This window comes from Poecile atricapillus, chromosome 1, assembly GCF_030490865.1.
Source record: "Poecile atricapillus isolate bPoeAtr1 chromosome 1, bPoeAtr1.hap1, whole genome shotgun sequence".
In the NCBI taxonomy this organism is placed as follows: Eukaryota; Metazoa; Chordata; class Aves; order Passeriformes; family Paridae; genus Poecile; species Poecile atricapillus.
The window spans coordinates 72,492,632-72,512,316 of record NC_081249.1 but is presented as its reverse complement, the minus strand read 5'-3'; the positions used below and the strand labels follow the sequence as shown (position 1 = coordinate 72,512,316).

Here is a 19,685-nt window from a genome sequence, read left to right as displayed (position 1 = left end):
CTTTGTTTTTTTAGTGATGTATGTATATGTATTTATGTTTTTCAGACTCTCAGTGTTCAGACTTCAACAAATGGTCAGTTCGTCTCTCCCAGTGATATTCAGTTGAAATGTAATTATTGCAAAAGTTCTTTCTGTTCAAAACCAGAAGTACTGGAATGGGAGGTAAGGGGCAATGCTGGTGTTATTGTTAGAATGATGATGTGTTTAAAAGTTTAAACTTGGAACTTTAATACGGTTTTTCTAGCTATTTTATAAGGTATTGAAGCTTCTTATTAAAAGTTCAGTTAAAATCTACCTGGTTCTGTAGAGTGTAATTTAATTTCAGTATGGATAAAAGCAGAAGTCTTTGTTCATAAATAGTATCTGTGGAATTTAAAAAAAAAATATTTTCTCAGGTCAGCTGTGAGTCTGAAATCTGCTTTCATCTTCAGTTATTGTAGATATGATAGAACATTATTGCACTTCTTTATGAACTGAGGGAAGTATCTAAAGAGGATATGCTGAGATTTAGGAGCATATTTTCTGTTCAGTGTTTTCATGTGAAATTATGAGTATTTGTAGCACTGTCAGCTTAACTGGGATTTGTAAATTTTAGCATTAGTCATACTCTAAATTACATGTTCACACTTCAGTTTACTTCGTAAGTTGTCTTAATGGCAACTATTATTTCAAGTTGCATTAGTTAGACTTTAAGATTTTATCCATTAACCTTATTCGCAATGTTTTGCAACTTTGCGTTTAGAACAAAGTGTATCAGTTCTGCAGCAGAGCATGTTCTGATGATTATAAGAAACTGCACTGCATAGTTACATACTGTGAATACTGTCAGGAAGAGAAAACGCTCCATGAAACAGTGAATTTCTCTGGTATCAAAAGACCCTTTTGCAGTGAAGGTATGTATGTATTTGGTTTTTTTTCCTGAGGGACTGGTCATTGTTCTACTGCGGTTGACTTACTTTATTTATATATAATGTTAAAATTTAAGGTAACAACTCATTCTGTTGTACTTAAGGCTAAAGCAGAAGTCTCTTCATTACTATTATTGAAGTGACTCTACCAGTTATTATTAGTGCTGCCACTTTTTAATTTATCTGAGCTGCCTTTAGAGCTTTTTGCCACTTAGTCCAGGTTAAGGGTAACACTTTTCAGTGTGTTGGTATATAAATACATACACATACGTGTGTACATTGCATGTATACATACACACAAAAAATTATACATTCTTTTTAAAATATGTATGCAGTAGTGCATGTACAACATTAACTGCACTGATGAACACCAAGCTTTCTTTTTGATTAGTATGTTATAAATTAAGTACAACAGTAGAATTTCTATGTAGGCTTAGAATGGTTACTTAAGCAATAACTTGAATGATGCCTGTTGCTGTGTGTTGATTACTGTCACTGCAATTTGCTTAACTGATTACTTGAATTTTCCAAAAGAAAACAAACTAAGAGGGAACTCTATGTGCCTAGGATTCTTTTAAGTTGCTTTAAAGCATGGTTTTAATAGAAATAGCAAAAGAGAATTTTAAGAAGGACCTATCCTTTCCACTTCTGGTTAGCTCTGCTTTGATACTGGTATTTAATCATGATCTTAGAAGTTCATCTACAAGTTTGGATGACCTGTCATTCACAAATGTGTTGAGTATTTTTTTCTTTAGTTATAACAACAGCACTTCCAATGCCATTTGATAAGATCTGTGGAAAATCTCTGCTTTCAGGCAGATTAAGTACTAGATATGGCCGTTTAATTGTAGGAGGATCCTGTTAAGCTGGAGAGGGTTGGAATGCAGGGCTGAAGGCAGTCTTCCCTCCATGCCATTCCCTTACAGCTTGGGAGTCTGCAGTCTTTTGTTTCTGAAGAATGGAGTGTGGTGTTCTGGACTGCAATGTGATAGCTGAAGAGTGAGAAACAGATTAAGGCCCAGCCTTGCAGTGTATCATTGCATTGCTCAGCAACCTCTAGCGAGAAATTATTTCTGTGATTGAAACTATTCCACAGAATACATTCAAACAAGGGCAAGATACTCTTCTGGGGATTAAAGTAGGTGCTTCTGTTACTGTGAATATTTGACTCCCTCATTTTAAAGCCAGGTGGCTGTTGCAATGAAATGAGTAATAATGCCACCACTGCCATTATTACTTCTGTATGAGGAGGCTTGAAGTAAGTGAGGACTTGTGTTTCCTGTTAGAAAATTTGAGGAAGAAAAAGAAAACCATTCTCTCCTGTATAAAAACAGATACTAAGTGGGGAGGAATCTGTTGCCAAATGTCTTAGTGAGGGTCTTGAGTTTGCAGGTGCTGGACTGCCTGCTCAAGAGCAAATGCTGTATTTATGAGTGTGGATGTGCAAAATGTTACCATAAAGACAAAGTTTATCAGCTTACTGTGATGCTCTGAGGCACTGAGTAATAGAGAGAGGATAGCCAAAAGCACCATTAAGTAGATCATAACTTGGATAAATACAGTGCCTACCTGCCAGCTGTAGCTGAGGTCTACTTGGTGATGCATATGACAAAGAGCTGATTGTGTTCCTGTTGCAAATAAAAAAATAGAAATTCTGAAGGAACCCTAGACTATTTATTTTGAAGGAAAAACATCAATTGTCATCAATGGCTGCAGAAATAGTGCAGTCCAAGAATTAATAGTGCATAGATCTGATGTGGTTAGGAAAGGGACAGGACTTTTGGTGGACTTTTGGAGGTCAGCAAATAGAAGTTCCATCATCAGATGTGATAGATTTTTCTTCCCCCTTTTCCAGGCACCTAAATATCACTGGTTTGTCCTTAATTTCAAAGCCTATTTTCAGATATCTGTCCAACTGGTTGTGAAATAACAAAACCAGTACGAATACAAAATACTTGTTGGATGTGGAGGCCATCCTGGTTTTGATTTTGCAGATTGTTCAAGGAACCTCACCAACACAGATTATTTTTTTGAGCATGCAATTATTCTTCATCAGAAGACAGTGTTTGAGAAGGAGGAGCCAGAGATACTCAGTCACAAAAGCCGCTGTCATTTTTGGGAATAATTGAACTCTCAAAGGAAAATGTGGGGAATTTTCAGGGGAGTGTTTATGAAAGGCTCCTAAATAAAATCAGAAGTTAAACACCTGTTGAAATTTGTGCAAATTACTTGTACTTACTTGTTCATCTTCAAGCAAACTGATGGGAAAGCATACATAAGACCAACCACAAACAAGTATCTCTTGACTGCTTACAGCTGCCCAGCTGAAGTACTGAAGATGTCATCATTGCTCACATTCTTCATACCTGAGGGGTTTTTTCACACATGCATATATATTTACACACAAATCTTGGCATCCACATTAAACTCTCTTGGATCAGTATTTTTGATGTGCAGTTCTATTCCAGCTCTGTTTCTTAATATGTTTCTCTTGAGACACGTAAAAACATGCAGGAAGTAGCTGAAACTACTGACTAGTCTACTAGAAATAGACTAAACTGACTTAGATTTTGTGCTAAAGATGGTTATTAATTCTTTCATGGAATATAGGATGTTTCTTCTATCTTTGTCCAAAAATCAGATGCTATGTGGAGAATTACAATCTGAACAGATTAGATGGAGGAGTTTAATCTGTTCCACTGGTGCTGAGGCTGTCCCGGTGTTTTGGCACTAGAATGCTGCATTCCAAAATATCTGTATCTAAATTAAAAAATATATATATTATGTATGCTAAAGTAAAAAGTAGCTTGTGGATCTCTATGAATCTGTAGTTGAATGAGTGACAATTGAGGATAGGCTGTAAAAGTTTTTAATCCTGAGGAAACCTTTAAGTTACTGGGTTTGGGGTATTTTGGGAGTGGGGTGGGTTTTTTTTGTTTTTATTAGTATATATTCTTTCTGAGAGTCTGGGAGAATCTTTGGCAATCCAACAATGAAACGGTTTTATGTTATCACCATAATTTTATTTATAGACTTATTTAATTAATCTTTCCAGTAGAACTAAGTGTTATGACTTAAACAACACAGGCTTAATAATTTTATAATGCAAATTTTAATAACACTGATTCATATCTGGTAGTCTTCTTCTAGGAAGGAGTAGGTCATTAAGCTGTTGGAGTAACTCAGTTATCTGGTGCTTGGGAATTACTTTCAAATGGATAATACAGATGAAAGACGGCTGTCAAACTAGGAAATGTACTATCACCCTGATAGCCTGCTAATAAATTTCTGGGAATTACGGTTTCTGCAAATGAAACTCAATGCAGACATTGAGTTTTCTCTGAAAAAGTCTCTGATGTTTCATCTAAGTAGAGATAACCTCTTAAATTACTGTAGAGTCAACAAGTGGGAGAATAAATTTAGGAAGTTAAGTAATTGTACCTTCCTCTAGGAAAGGTGCACATTCAGTTAAAGCACTGTAGATTTTAAAATGGGATTTTCCCAACCAGTACTGCACAGTGGATAGTTTGGTAAAGTATACTATTAAATGATCGGTTGATTAATTTTTAGATCTGTATGAAAATATTATAGATATTGAGATAGCCTAAACACAGGTGTGTTAAGTTTTATACAGGTGCTTACATACCAGTATTTCACAATCAATTAGGGTACTACCTGATATTTATAGCAATTACTGTTGTTATTAGAAATGGCAAAAAAAAATACATAAATATGTATTATATGAGGTGTTGCTAAGACTTGGTTATAGTTATGGCTGCTGGGCTTCTGTGGTGGATGGGCCAAGGAAGCGTTGGTGCACTGGCCCTGCTGTGCTGAGCTGCCCTAGACAAAGGGAGTTGCCATCAACCTTGTGTGAATCTCTTTGTTCCTGATGTTCAGTCTCATTATTTTAAAGTGAGAGCTACAGGAACTGTTCAAACACAGCTTTTTTAATTGTTTGCATTAGCAACTATCTTTTTTAGAGGCACCAATACTGCTTTAAAAAATAAAATGTACAGAATTGGGCCTAACATATAGAAATTTTTGAAGACAGTAGGAAATCACCCTTTTACACACTTTTGGATTTGTGCTTCACTGAGCTGTTAAGTCCTTTCTACAGCTCGTGATAGAGGCCTGCCATGTGCAAATATTGTTATCTTCCTATGGTGCCTAGTTTGATTTTGCTCATGACCACATCTTTTGGCAGTGTCCGTCTTGAGATAAATTGTAACCTGAAATGTCAGTGTCCTTGTGGCTTTCATTTGAAGCTTTGTTTGGTGCTGAGTTGGGATATCCTGGCAAAATGGGACAAGTAAAAAGCAGAACATGTCTTAAATACTGCAAAATGAATGATCTTTAAAAATACTTGTTCACAGTTTCAAGAGTCATGTTGTTACTGCTGGAAGATACTCCTTTCCTACCAACTGGGTTAGTAGAAAAGTAGAAGTGAATGTTGGAGGTATTTAGAGGTGCGTGAGCTATTCTGAGACACTATGACCTTTGACTGCTATGGACAGAAGTTGGAATGGGACATTCCTGGCATTTCTTTGAGCCTTGACAGTTTTTTAAGGAACTCTGATGGCCAAGAGGCCGTGGTAACGGCCATGGCTGTTCAGGCGATGTCATCTGATTGAGTAGTCTGGTTTTTAATCTTTGAGTCACAGATGACTATTCCAAACAAATTTTGTTACTGTAAAAGCTAAAATAATCTTTTTTGCTTTTAAAAATGAGGTAAAAGAGACAGCATACTCAATTCTGACAAGTCACTTAGGGGGTATTTAACAGGCTTCCTTGCTACAGATCCACCAAGCGAAGGCTCTTGGATATGCTGAAGGAAAGCATAGTTCTGCACATGGAAAGAAGACAAATGCACATGGAAGAGCTGGGCAGTTTCTTCTTGTGGTATTCCACTTGTGGAAGAGTCTCATTGTAGATGTAGTTTCCAATTAGTGCTTCTTGGATGCATCTCTTCTGAAATTACTTAATAGTTTTAAATCGTTAATCTGGATTTTGATATTTCTGACAGTGTTATTGTAGTTGAGAAGTGGAAAGATAGAACTATGTGGAAGAGATTGTTTATCTTCCTTTCCCTTTGTAGAGTGAGAACATTGATAGTGTTCAAGTAGTGTAATTTAAATTTTTTGTACAGGTATTGAGTGTTGAAATTTTTGTCTTTATTTGTGGAGAGATCATTTATAACACAGTAAAGTTAATCAAGTGAAATCCTGTGCATTGTTCGACACCAGTGGTCCTTGTTAGATTTTCATTCTTCAATGTTAATTCCACTGTTGTGTCTTTTAAAGAGGATTGAGGTAGTTCTTTGAGCAAAGGCAACATTGACTGTTGCAGATAAAGGGTGATGCAATTTAATGTGCTGAGATTATGAGCACAAGAAAGAAACTTATAAAGATGCTTTTAATTTACATGAAAGAATTATCAACCTGGAAAGATTTAAGAATAAGCAAAACCTGAGTAACTGGATTGGAGTAAGAGGGAGGAGAATGGAGGGAGATAGTACTTAGTATCAGGATAAACTGAAGTTGTATGAAAGCTGAATAATAATAAAAGGTTCTTAAGGTGAGGACAAGGAACGAAGAGGTATAGACAATTTCTCTGTACACAGAAGAGGGTAGGGTCTACTTTCACAGTAATCCAAGCAGGACCCAGAATTTGGATACATTGCATCCATCTGTTTTCCTAAAAATAATAATGTTTATTATGAATCCAGAGACACCGAGTGATAGCAGTGTGGGTATGGAAGAGGTTTTGTATGTGAATCGGTATGGAGGGAGATAGAACAGAAAGATCTGCATGGGACATAGCTCCAGAAAGCTTCCAAGACGTAGCTTGTGATGCTACAGGCCTGTTGTTATTCTTCTCTAGAACAGGTAACAGTTAAGGTTATTATGAGATGGGAGAACAGCAAGTCCTGGATGTTACTTGAAGGAAAAAGGTAGTTTAGCAAGGACAGCCTTTCAGAGGTAAAAACCCATTTTTTTTAGGATAGAAGAATTACTTTCTATAAAGATATTAGTTTCTGTGGTAAAAAGGGGCTGGTGTTGAGGACTTGGGATTATTTCTGGTTCAGCATTCCTTTTTACACACTACTTGATGTAGAAATGTACAGCAGTACCTGAAGCAGGTACTGCTGATAGAACAAGATCATGTTCTTAGTAGCTTGTACCGAGTCTGCAGTCAGTCAAGTGAAGCAGGTTTTCTGCCAACTCTGCATAGCTGAACTTGGCAGTTCTTGGATTTGCCAAGAGAAGGGAAGCTCTCTTAAACTGGAACTTCCCTGAATTAAAGGTTTTGAGCAATTGCCTGGGTGTTGTCTTGTCAGCAATCTTCCTTTGTATGTGCTCAGATCTTTGTTTTCTCTCTACCATTTATGTGGGGAACCAAAATTCAGGGGTTTTAAGGGATGGGTTTTGTGTTGGGCTTTGCTCGGAAGCCATAATTGCAATAGCGTAATTAAGGATATATGTTAAGTTAGCAGATACCTACTTGGTTTTTGTTTGATTCAGATTTTGAGTTCAAGATACTTCTGTAAATGGTCCTTAGTGGTCTTTCGGAGACTGCCAGTGTGTGGGATGGTGTTACAACTTTAATAATGACCATAATTAATGACTGGTGTAGCTTGAGCCAAATAACCCATGCTTATAATTTCTTTCAAGGAGTTGCTTTTGCTCAGAGGCGCTTTAAAGCCGGAGAGGTTTCCATCTGATCACTCTAACTTGTGGGTCTGGTGGTGTAAGAGAAATCTCGAGGTACATAGGAGTTTACTCAGATTTTTTTGTCCGAAATGTTGGAACTGTCAGCTCTCTGTTTTAGGCAGTGCTTATACTCATGAACCCCAAGTCCCCAGGGGAGCTTGGCTGAACAACCCCTCAGGATTTTAGTGTTGATATTAGAAAGGTCAGACATTCAGTGCTTTTTGTATTACTTATCCACAACAAAGCCCTAATATATAGCCATCATGGGTGTTCTGTTATGTTGATTGAGGATTTCTGTTGTGCAAGAGAATACCAAGTTGTTAGAGCTCAGAATCTGTTTTGACAAAGGCAAATACCTTTTCCTATGCGAAGAAGTCTTACTCTTTAGTCGGAACCATAGTGTTGTAATAAGAATGTGTATCCTGGATTGCAGACTACTAAGGACCTAAGAAAGGCATTTTGGTTTCTCTCTCTTTGAAGTCACAAGATCTTGAAGCTAAACCAAATTTTCCCTGGCTCTGTGGATTAAGTTACCTACTACAAACATGTAAAAGAGTTTCAGATAAATCTGTAGAATCTTGCTCAAGATGCTGCAAAAGAAAGGCTTTGTAAAGATTCTACTTCAGCAGTCTTCAGGGTTGTAACAATCTGCTGTCAATGTCTAAAGTTTTGTAAAAATGGGTTTTTATCTTTTGTAAGAGGCCTCCTTCAGCAAGAAGCCCTTCAGTCAGTCATCTATAAAAAACCCCATGTGTTCCAAGCATTTAGGTCTTAAGGGGTGGAATTTTTGACTTTTTGTTTCCCCTTACTTAATGTTCACTGATCATTATTTTCTATGAGTCACAGAGATGTGGGAGATGTTTGACTGTAGAGTGGAAAATTTCTTACCTGGTAACTTATTAAATAAAACAGCAGCATTGTCTTCAACTTTCTTGCCTGTAGTTCAGAAGCCAAGAAAAATGTAAATTTTGTCCATTCCTTTTTGTGAACTTATTTCGCCAGATGGACATAGGTTGCCTAGTTGGTAGTAGAGGAGTACTAGTTGTCTATAGTTTTTAAAGGGTTATGCAGCATTGGGTGGCTTTTGTAAGAGATAGCTGAAGAGGAGGATACATAGTGATGCTAAGATATCTCTGGAATTTCAAATAAGTGGAAAGAATATGATGCTCCATGCAATAATGAGAGATATAGCCAGCAGGAAAAGATACTGACAGGAAATTTTGCTTTTAATTGGTATTTTTAACTAATAGCTTGCACATTCTGTTATCTTCAGGATTGTTATTTCCTTCAAAATAATGTATTTAAAGTCCAAGTTAGTTACACTGTAAGGATGGTTGCTGGATATGGGACTTTCCATCTGTGCTAGTAATGTTCTTTATTCTGTTGTTAAAGAAGAAACTGAAAGAACGAACAAAAACAACACCCCAAAAAAACACTTTAAACCAAATGACCTACAGAATCTTACTTGTACAGTATTCTATAAATGTATTGTTTTGACATTAGTAACAAATTCAATTTGCTAACAAAGCTTGTTGCATTGCAAGTTGAAGTTCCTCAATAACCTTTTATTTTTGGAAGATTGTTTGCTGCATCTTCCATTTGCATTCTTGTGCTTTTAGTGATTTAAAAATAGTATCTCAGTTTCACACATATGAATTCTATCCTAATAAACAACAGCAGAAGTCACATAATTGAAATTACTGAATACATCACAGTAGTTTCATATTCTGTATGGCAGAGGACGAGCAGCATGTATGTTACATACTGAGTTTCATAACTTATCAGAGGTACAGAAGTCTGCATCTGTTAGATTATATATATGTCCTAGCAGAGTAGAGATTTGGAAGACATGAATTCTGGTCTTTGGTGGTACTGTGATATTTGGTGGATTATAAAAACAGGTGCAGTACCTTAGATTAAAGGTCTGTGTAAATGTTATCTTGTCCCTCCAGTGTTCGATATAGACAGTTACTTCATCTCCTCATTCTGTTTTCTCCCATGAAATCAGGACAATTACAGAGGTATTCAGTATATGATTTAGGCTTTAGCTGAGTGGCACAGGATTTGAGGTCATTTAAATACATTTTGAAAATAGCCTATATAATAGCTACAGTATTCATCCTTTAACACATTTGATGTGTTAGAATATATTTTCTAGTTTGCTTCAGGGAAGGTCAGATTATGGAGGAATATAGCTGTCATTATGTCAACCTTGAAACTATGACTGTATAGTAAATGAAAAAGAAAAAAACAAAGCAAAAAAACCCCAAAACAAACAAACGGAAAAACCCCAAACCAACACAAAACAACAACCAACCAAAACCAAAATACTAACACCTCCACCCCATGTGAAAAAAAAAAAAAAAAAAAAATTAATTACATGCAAACTCTTCACAAATTTCATGTGTAGTTTCCTGTCATTGCATAATTCTCACTGCTGACCATTGCTTGCTTTGTAGTTACATTTTTTAAGAAATCCCTCAGTTCTTAGGTCATCTTGTACATATTAGTGTTCTTAAATATTAATGAATTATCTTAGGTGGCATGTTTTATTAATATAAATAAAGGTAGTAATAAAATTAAGTTGATTCATGAAGATAGGTATTTCTGTAGTAGATAGTGTTGTCTGGATCTCTAGCATTTTGAGAGTGTGTACCTGGGCAATGTTACTCCAAGTCAATGCTTTTGCATGGGTCTATAGTAAAAGAAAATTACGGGGTTTTTTCTTGTCTGTTTATTCAGGGCTTTGATAAACAAAGGTTCAGGAAGGGTTTTGAAAAAGATGCAGGCATGACAGGATACCATAGAGTTGTGTAGGGAAGGTATTTGGGTAAAAATGTCTTGAAATATAGCCTTACTGTGCCACCTGAATTTGTCTGAAGCCCCAGTTGTTAGCTGTTGTTGTATTCATTTAATTTTCGATATTTAACTCTTAACTGTGCTATCTCTCTGTAAAAATTACTTTGTTCCTAATGTTTAAAATCTGTTTCCAGGCTGCAAGCTGCTATATAAACAAGACTTTGCAAGACGGTTAGGACTGAGATGTGTTACTTGTAATTACTGCTCACAGCTGTGCAAAAAGGGAGCAACTAAGGAACTTGATGGTGTAGTGAGAGATTTCTGCAGTGAAGAGTGCTGTAAAAAATTTCAGGACTGGTACTACAAGGCAAGTAACTCAGAATTTTTGACGAGAGCTCCACAGTTAAAAAAACCAAAAATGCACATGTGAGGATATATCAAGAACTGTGCAGCAAACATGGCTTACTTCAGCAAAGCATTTGCTATAGAATTAGCAAATGTATTAATTTCATCATTTGAGTTTTCATAGTACTTAGAGCAGCATTTCTGTCATCTGATATTATTAATTCGTTTGGCAAGGAAGTCTTGAGTTACAGAAAAAAAATTACTTTGTGTATTTATTACTTTACAATTCCAATTTTTTCTCACTTGATACCACTTGTTTCTTGTCAAAACTTCTTAAATGTGTATTCAGAATGTTGGAAACGCTGTTAGTAGCAGCTGGATACCTTGAGTTCACTGACATTAGCAGAGTTTTTCTTGTTCCTGTTTTTGCCTCCTTTTTTGCCTTTTCCCTTCTCCCACAGTTTGAACTGCAGAGGCTTTGGTTGTTCAGTATTTCCCAGTGGAAAGGATGCCAAAGGAAAAAGCAAGATCAAATGGATTTCTAATAAAAGTTTAAATCAAACAGATGGCATCTATTTCTAAGTCTCTGGAAGCTTAACTGCCTTGTAAAGCACAACCAACAAAGACTTCACAATAAGAGCTTTTTTGTTTACATTTTTTGAAACGAAAAGATGAAATTGGACTGGGCTTAACCTGCGATTAGTGCCATGGATAAAATATTTGATCTCTGGTGTGAACGCCCTGGAAAGCTACACTGATAATTTCAAAACAAGAGCTACACTGTGGATACAGTTGCAAAAAAAGAGTACAAAATTCATCACCGTACCAAAACTCTGCACACAGCCTGGAAGGCAGTAAAAAACTTGAAATGTTAGAGGGCTAGATACAAGTCCTGTAATTCAAGATGATCTACCCACCATAAAAGAACTGAATATGAAGACATATCTGATATTTTGGAATGTCTGATTCCAGAAATGTTACAGCCAAACATTGTAAATTCTTTATGTTGAATAATGTATGTAGAGTCCTGTTAGACATTCCTAAAAGAAAACTACTGAAGGCCACAATGTGTTTCTTTTGTCTCATATGAAAATAGAGTGACAAAGCTTGGCTGCAAAGTTCTTAACTGAAATACTAACTTTACACAATAATATTTAATCTATCTATATGCCTTAAAACTTGGGGTGTGGGATGAAATTTATCCCTGTGAAAAAAGTGCCTTCTGATAGAGAACTTAAATCTTTGGTGTGCTTTAGAAATCTTTTGGTGATTCAGCAAGGAGTATAGTCTGTAGGTGTGCATACCAAACTACTTTCATGTAGCTGAGCTTCTGTGGAAGCTTGTACTGTGATTCAGCTTTGAGAACCACTTGAAAACTCAGACCTCAGATTATCCTGATTCATGGGATAAGGTAATAACTGGCCCATGAAGTCTGCTTAAATGATGTTAGTACTGTGCTGCAGAAATGTTAGATCTGCTGTCATAAAAAGACAGTTTAAACAGATTTGCTGGTAACTAGTGACTTTTGATACTTTTGATGATGTAGAAGTGTTAGATATTTCTACTTTTTGAATCTTACACTTGTTATTGGAACTTGTGTTCCTTATGAAGAATTGTTGATTGTAATTTTTTTCAAGTGCTTCTTAAAGCCCTAATACAATTGAGTTTTGGTTTAAAAAGCTTGAGATTTATTACATGGGAAAGACATAAAATAGGTTTTGGGAAATTGTGTCTTTTGCTAAAATTTTATTTTTTTATTTTTTTACATCCTTGCTGGTAACTTCTACTTTATGGAAGTCACTCCAGATACCTTGGATTTGGTAGTGCTTTGTTAGCTCATATTCTTACCTAGCCAAAATACACAATGATCAAAACATAGAAACATAGAATAGATAAGGACCATTATCTGAATTTGTATTTCATTAGCTGTTTTGTCTGTTAGCTTCTTAAAAGAATAGTTACATATGTATGAGCTTTGTCTCATTTATGCAATGTTCAGTGTTTTTTTTGGAGTTTCAGTGAATGTATACATGAGGAGAAATAAGTAGTAATAACATAGTAATGTTTTAACACCATCATTGTGTTCATTAAACAAGTGTTTGTCTCCATCTTCTTCGTCTACTTTTTTTTATGGACACATCTTTCTCATGTAGTATTATCTGGAAAACATTGTAACCTTATAAAATAATCAAGTATTACTATGGGAGCACTTCCCTGAATGCCAAAATTCTCTTCTCAGAAAGTCAAAAGAAATTAGCAATGGTAGAAGCACAATAGCTTATCTGGAAGTATTAACAGTTTATTAAACTTACCTAGATAAGAGTCCTTTAAACATGATATGAGGCAGTGAAATGTAAAAGAATAGTTTTAGTCCTGATCATCTGTTGGGCAACAGCTGCATTTACTATTTGGTGCCAAATGCTGAGGAAATTTCTGCTGTGTGGGTTCTGTGCACCTCTGAGACAAGAGGCAAAATTTTGGGTGTCTTGAAGTTAGCTCCCTAAGTTTTTAGAGCTCCTCCTGTAAACTTGCTTGCAATGGTTTGGATGTTAATCCAGAAAATGCCTGGGAAATATAGATCATTTAGTAGCCTGATGTTCGATGACAGTTTCAGTCATTTGGTGTTACATTAGAGCATTGAAATTACCTTGAAGAAGAGTATACAGTTCTGAGAACAGCACAGAAATCTGTTTCTTTAAATACACACTGAGAAACACTGATGACAGTACTAGAGCTGAAGTGCACACAGGTCGTGCAAGGCTACAGTGGAGAATTGATTAGACTCAGCACATGCAGTGCTGACTCTGTATTCAGTGGGGCTCAGGTGTCTTCAGCAAAGAGTAAGTAGGAGGTGGGGAACTACAGTCCAAGGAAAAGAAAAATTACTGTGGCCAGTGAGCTCAGCAATGATTGTCAGCAGTGGTAAAATCGGAAAGTGGAGCCAGCATATAATCAAAATGGTAAAGACAGCAAAGACAGCCTTGTGGAATTCCTCTTGTCGGAATTCAACCGTTCTCTAGTTAGACACCTCAACCTCCAGTAAGTACTCTTTCAGAACAGTTGATCTCCTTTCTCTTATAATCACTCACTCTCTGGGAACATCTTTTGCTTCCTGTTTACTGCAATTGAAGCTGGAATAGACAGCTAAGATTAGGTCAAGTTAATAGTAGTCCATACCATTGGAGAACATTAGGAACCGGTGATGGAGGGATTAAAAATGTAAATAAAAGTCCCACATATGAAAATTTTATTCTTTAACCCAAATTTGGGGTGAACATTAGTGATTTATACTAATCACCATGCCCATTTGAACATGTTGAAGTAATGGGAAAAGAAATGTACCAAAAAGCAGTTGTGAGTGGCACAGGACTTGTACAGTGCAAGCATCACAAGTAGAGATGGGCTTTGTGGAACACGGATAAGAAGACTTGAAGCAGGTGTTTTGGAGATTCAGTTAACATTTAGTGCCAGTACCCCAGGTGAAAACAAAAGAAAAAAGGAAGGGAAAAATCATAAAATGCAAAAAAAAATTATTAATTCATTTTCACTTTCAATAAATTTGATGGTCAGGGAAGTGGTGAGCAAGCAGTTAACAGGAAACTTCAGTGCATGGAACGGTGTATAACACTGACTGTAAAAACAGCGTTATGTAAATAGTACAATTAAAGTGTAGCAAATGTAGAGATGAGAAGTGAAGTGTCGCTATAAAAGAATCCTAGGTTTCCTGAGGAATTGTAATAACTAAATAATTTAGTAGAAATCCAGGAGAGACAATAATATACTTATTCAAAAACCTAAATGAAAAAGAAAACCAGGGGAGGGAGAGAACAGTTGCAGGAATGGAAGAATCACAGAATAGTTGGGTTGGAAGGGGACCTTTTAAAAGGCTGCCTAGTTAGTCGCAATGCCTCTGCAATGAGCAGGGACTTCTTCAATGAGATCAGGTTGCTTGAAGTCCTATCCAACCTGACCTTAAAAGTTTACCTATCTATAACCTCTCTGGGCAATATGTTCCAGTGTTTCACCTTCATTCTAAAAAACTTCTTTCTTCTATCTAATCTAAGGTGACCTTTCTTATATCTAATCTAAGTTGACCCTCCAATTTAAAACCATTTCTCCTTGTCCTATCACAACAGGCCCTGCAGTAGGAAGGCTGTAGTTGCTAGATTTGACAAGATTTGACCCCTTTTTCTTTCTTTGAAGGGGAGAAAAATGAGCAGAAAGTGGTGCTTTGATAGTCAAGCAGCGTGCAGCAGGTCAGAATAGATGGGCTTTTCTGTACATGAGTCAGCTGTCATTCTTAATCAGTGTTAGGTGGGTTTGAGATTTAAATTTAGAGTGAATTATACTTTTTTTTTCCTACTGGTATTTCAGTCATTTGGTGGCTTTGGAAGTTGCTTTTGCCTTAAAGGTGTGAATTCGCAACTTTCCTGAACTGATCCGCACTCTACTTTTTATCTTCTTCCCCACTCCCTTCCAAGAATACAACTTACTTGCTCTTTTGTCCCACTGAGGTGATCTGCAAAAGGAGCTGTGAATCAGTATCTGTGGAAAGTCCAAGTGACAAATTTAACAGGAACTGAGGGAGGATGGGGATAATTCAGTGCTGTAAGGTCTCTGACCTTGTGTGCCCTACAGGTGCATAAGCACTGCTGCTGCTAACCTGCACAGAGATGAGGGAAGAGAAATACCTGCTCTTCCAGGGCCACCTGGTGCTCAGTGTGAGGGGATCTTGAAGCTGCAGCTTTAATTGCTCCAAATATAAAGCTGGTTATATTGTTAGAAGTTAGTTTATGTATCATCTTTAAATACTTGCAAATTACAACTGAGAGCTTAATTTCTTACACTGCCAGAGAATGGTGCCACACTGTTCAAGTACAGAGAAGAAACTAGAGATTTAATTATTTTTAAAATTTGAATTAATTTGAGCTAATTGGCTTGTTCATACTTTTTTGGAGTCACAAAAACTACAGTTGGACTTCGTTTTGTTTTGTTTTTTTTTTTTTAAGCCATCAGAGCCTTGTGCATAACTGCAGTGTTGTGTATGGTTTTATGTATTAATGTTTTGTGTTGCATATATTATAACTTCCCTCTTCCTCTCCTGGCCACATTATTAGGTTAACTTATTTTGGATTCCTGAGCATCTTTAAAGTTTTTAATTTTTTTAAGGTCAGCCTTAGGATGGAGTTTGCAAACAATATCGAGGCAAACAGTAGTGCGAACAATTAATTTGCTTACTTGAAGATGTGAAATTGAGGCTACCACTGTTCAGATAATAATATATAGCATGGCAGATAAAATGCAGTAGAATGCATTTTGGAGGAAAGTGTTGTCTGTCTTAGTGATGCCTCATGAAAATAACATAACATGCAGGTTCATGAAAGTTAGGTTACTTGAATGTTTGAGTTATGTACTAACTAAATTTTGGGGAGTCCTCTTTTTTTGAGAGAAATCGTTGTTTATAAATCGTAGAGAAACTTGGATAAATTAAAGAATTGGAATCTAAAATTGTTGCTAAACAATTAAAATAATGGGAATATAAAAAAAATGTATGCTGATTTGATACCTAGAGAAGTGATTCTTTTGGTGACATTTTTAAAACTTTTTAGAACTTTCGATTCTTTTTAAAACAAAAAAATCCTGCCAGAGTTTGGAGTGATAAAAGATGATTTGTATTGTCCTCAGTTCAGTAATATAATTAAAGAGTCTGTCACTTTCTGCTCTTGTTTTGTAGAATGCTTTAACAAAATTAATTAAAATTAATGAACAAAATTATTTTTTTGATGACTGTTTAGAAGTGAGCAGTTTTTGCGTTTTTTTACAAAGTGAAAAATTAATAAAAAAACCCAGATTTATTCTTGGTTCTAACTCATAACCCATAACAAAAGAGGATAGCTTAACTACTGTACATGAGCAAAACTTAATTGTGTAGTGGTACTGAATCTTTGGTACTCTTAAAAATGTAGCCTTTTAAAGTATAGAAATAATTTTATCCCAAGGCCTGTTTAAAAATGTGAACCTCTTCCTTTGCATTAAGGCTGTACGGTGTGACTGTTGTAAGTCACAAGGAGCCCTCAAAGAGAAGGTGCAGTGGCGCGGCGAGATGAAGCATTTCTGCGATCAGCACTGTTTGCTCCGCTTCTACTGTCAACAGAACGAGCCCAATCTGGCCACCCAGAAAGGACCTGAGAACCTGCACTATGGTATGTGCTGCTTCAGGGCTGAGAAGTGTCAAGCCAGGTGCTTCTTTTAAATGAAAAATTGAAAGCTGCATGAATTATTTATTTGTTGTAATAAACTGCATTAGAGATTATCCTTTTTTCTGTGTTATCATCAGATACGGCATTGAGCTGTTCTGGGTTAAGTGGAATTTTAGTGCTGTATCATCATGGGAACAGAAAGTGTTTTCCTCTTTTGTTGTGCTCCAGTTTGTCATTACTTGCCGTGTGGAAACACTTTTCAAAATGCCTTTTGGTTACAGAGAACAGATGCACTAGGAATGAAAAAAAGAAATACATTAAATGGAATTAAAGGAAATAAATGAAATGTAAATGAGAATGAGAATAAAATGAAAGTATCTAGATAAGAGGAATACATTGCTTTTTTTCCCTTTCTGTTGGCAGTAGGTAGTGTGTAAATTTGCTGATGGGCACTGAATACATGTTTGTGTGGTTTAAATGGCAAGTCAGGCAAAACTCAAACAACTCAGCTTCTTTGTATATCCATTTTCATGGTTGAACATTTTGTTGTTTACTTTTCTGAAGGAGGCTGTATTCACATCTGGCTAGAGCACTGATTTATCATTTGCTTTTGTGTAAGGGTCAATACTGGAGTATTGAGGGAGATCAGTAGGGAAATGTCCATGAAGAGAAAGACTTATGTGCAGTTCTCGCCTGCAATATGGTACTAATGACTTCTCTTGATTTAATGTTGTATTGGTGACAGGTGTTGTTTTGAGTTGATTACTGAAATTTGCTTTGATTTTGAAAAAGGGAAAAAAAATTCTAAAAATGTTTTTTTGTACTTTTAGATCAGGGCTGTCAAACCCCTCGGACAAAAATAACAGTAAGTACATATATTTAACACACTGATATATCTAACCCTCTCTCTCTCTCTCTCTCTCTCTCTCTCTCTCTCTCTCTTTCTCTCTCTCTCTCTCTCTCTTTATATATATTTATATATATATATATAAATATATAATATTTAATAATATACTAACATAATTAGATGTACTTAAAATGAGAGATCCTGGTGAATTAGAGGGATGCTATTAAAAACTAAAAATTAGTGTCTTTGAATGATCCTAAGCTAAATTCATGAAGCTTTTTAGTCTCTTTCACATCTGTAGGTGAAATAAAAATTTAAAATATTCATAGTTTCTTTTCAGTGTCTTCTGGGAAGTTAAATCATCAACCATGGGTTTTCCATCTATAGTGCCTATATATGCTGCTTAAAAGTTAATCAACAAACCGTGTGTCTTATTCACATGTTTAGACTGATTAGATGTATTTATTGAGTATAGAAAAGGAAGAGAATTTCACTGCTGGAATAATAAGGTGGTAGCTCAGCTTTAAAAAGCTGAAAATAAATCTTCAGGTCTTAAATTTTGTCCTTCCCAAGAGTAGAATTCTCTAGGTGCTCAAGGTCTGATTGACTTTGCTGCAGAGTAGGGAAGCATAGCCTTTTGCAGGATTGCTGTCTGGAAGAGTGGGGATAATCAGTGGAGCAGCAGCCTTCATTCTGAGTTTCAGTTTTTCTTAGCTTGTCAAATATACTACTATTAATATTGTTTTCAGTTAGCTTAGTGTATTTTGTTTGAAACTTAGTTTTGTTTTGATTTGTTTGTATGGAAGGTCTGAGAGACTTGTCTTTTAAATGCAAATAGGCAGTAATGGTAAATCCTAGGTTTAAGTGAAAGTTTGTGATGACAATATAAATATATTTATGAAAAACACAGAAAATTGCTTAGGTAACTAGAGACATCAGACAAGCTAAGATGTCATGTTAAAAACTTTTAGTATTTTATGTTTCATGATGCTAATTCAGTCCATAAATTTTTAAAGATTGTGTCAAAGCTATGTATGACAGTATTTTTTGATACTTATTAGGGAGTGTACACCTAGTAGAGTTGTTCTTTGAACAACTTTTAGATGAACTTTGAACTTCGAGCAACTTTGAACATCTTTTAGATATGGGCTTTCCATCCATATCTAAAAGGACATATGGGGCTAGTCTTCCTACATATGACCAAATAGAACTGAGAGTTTATTTCTCAAATCAGGTTCTAGAAGAGGTTCTAGGGTACAAAAACCTTGTCTAGAAAACAAGAGGGTTTTTTACTTCTTGATTGTAAGAATGCAATTGAACATTATGGGATGTTCCCAGGTATTTGTTGTCACTGCTGTAGAGCCAGCAGGGGGAGCCCGAAGTTCATACTTTAGGTAATAAAAAAGTGTTTAGAGCATTATTATTCGGATTTTTTTTTTTTTTTTTTTTTTTTAAAAAGTGAACTTTGGACTATAGCATAATTCAAGAAGCTTAGATCTTGAGCCTAAAGTGTGTTCGTGCTGCTTATAATGAATTCTTTTTACAGCTGAAATTACTTTTTGTGTTACAAAATTGCTTAAATGGTGCCTTCACTTAAACAAGCATGTAAAAAAATTCTTTATGGTACCTTCAATTAAAAAAAAAACAAAACAAAAGGAGCCAGAAGTGCTAACCGTCCTGTTATGATCCTGGCAGTGGCAGCTTGATATCAGGAATGTAGAATAGCTTGCAATTATAGAATAGTAGTTGGTGCTGTTGTGTTGTGATTCTGTGTGCTTCCTCTTCAGTACCTCATTTATGGAAAGTGTCAGCTGATACATGAAGTCAAGGACTTTATGTTGGAATCAGGGTGGTGTAACAGCACCCTCTTGTA

The 19,685-nt window shown here is 35.9% G+C and overlaps 1 protein-coding gene across 8 annotated transcripts in view; it reads left to right on the top strand.

Annotated features, from left to right (window-relative positions):
• ZMYM2 (zinc finger MYM-type containing 2) overlaps positions 1–19,685 on the top strand; it is an 87,451-nt gene that overhangs the window by 50,506 nt on the left and 17,260 nt on the right. For all 8 annotated transcript variants that reach the window (XM_058844547.1, XM_058844546.1, XM_058844549.1 and 5 more), the window contains 5 exons: positions 46–162; positions 743–893; positions 10,615–10,787; positions 16,803–16,968; positions 17,796–17,830. In XM_058844547.1, coding sequence (XP_058700530.1) covers positions 46–162; positions 743–893; positions 10,615–10,787; positions 16,803–16,968; positions 17,796–17,830 — 642 coding nt within the window. The remainder of the gene's footprint in view (positions 1–45; positions 163–742; positions 894–10,614; positions 10,788–16,802; positions 16,969–17,795; positions 17,831–19,685) is intronic.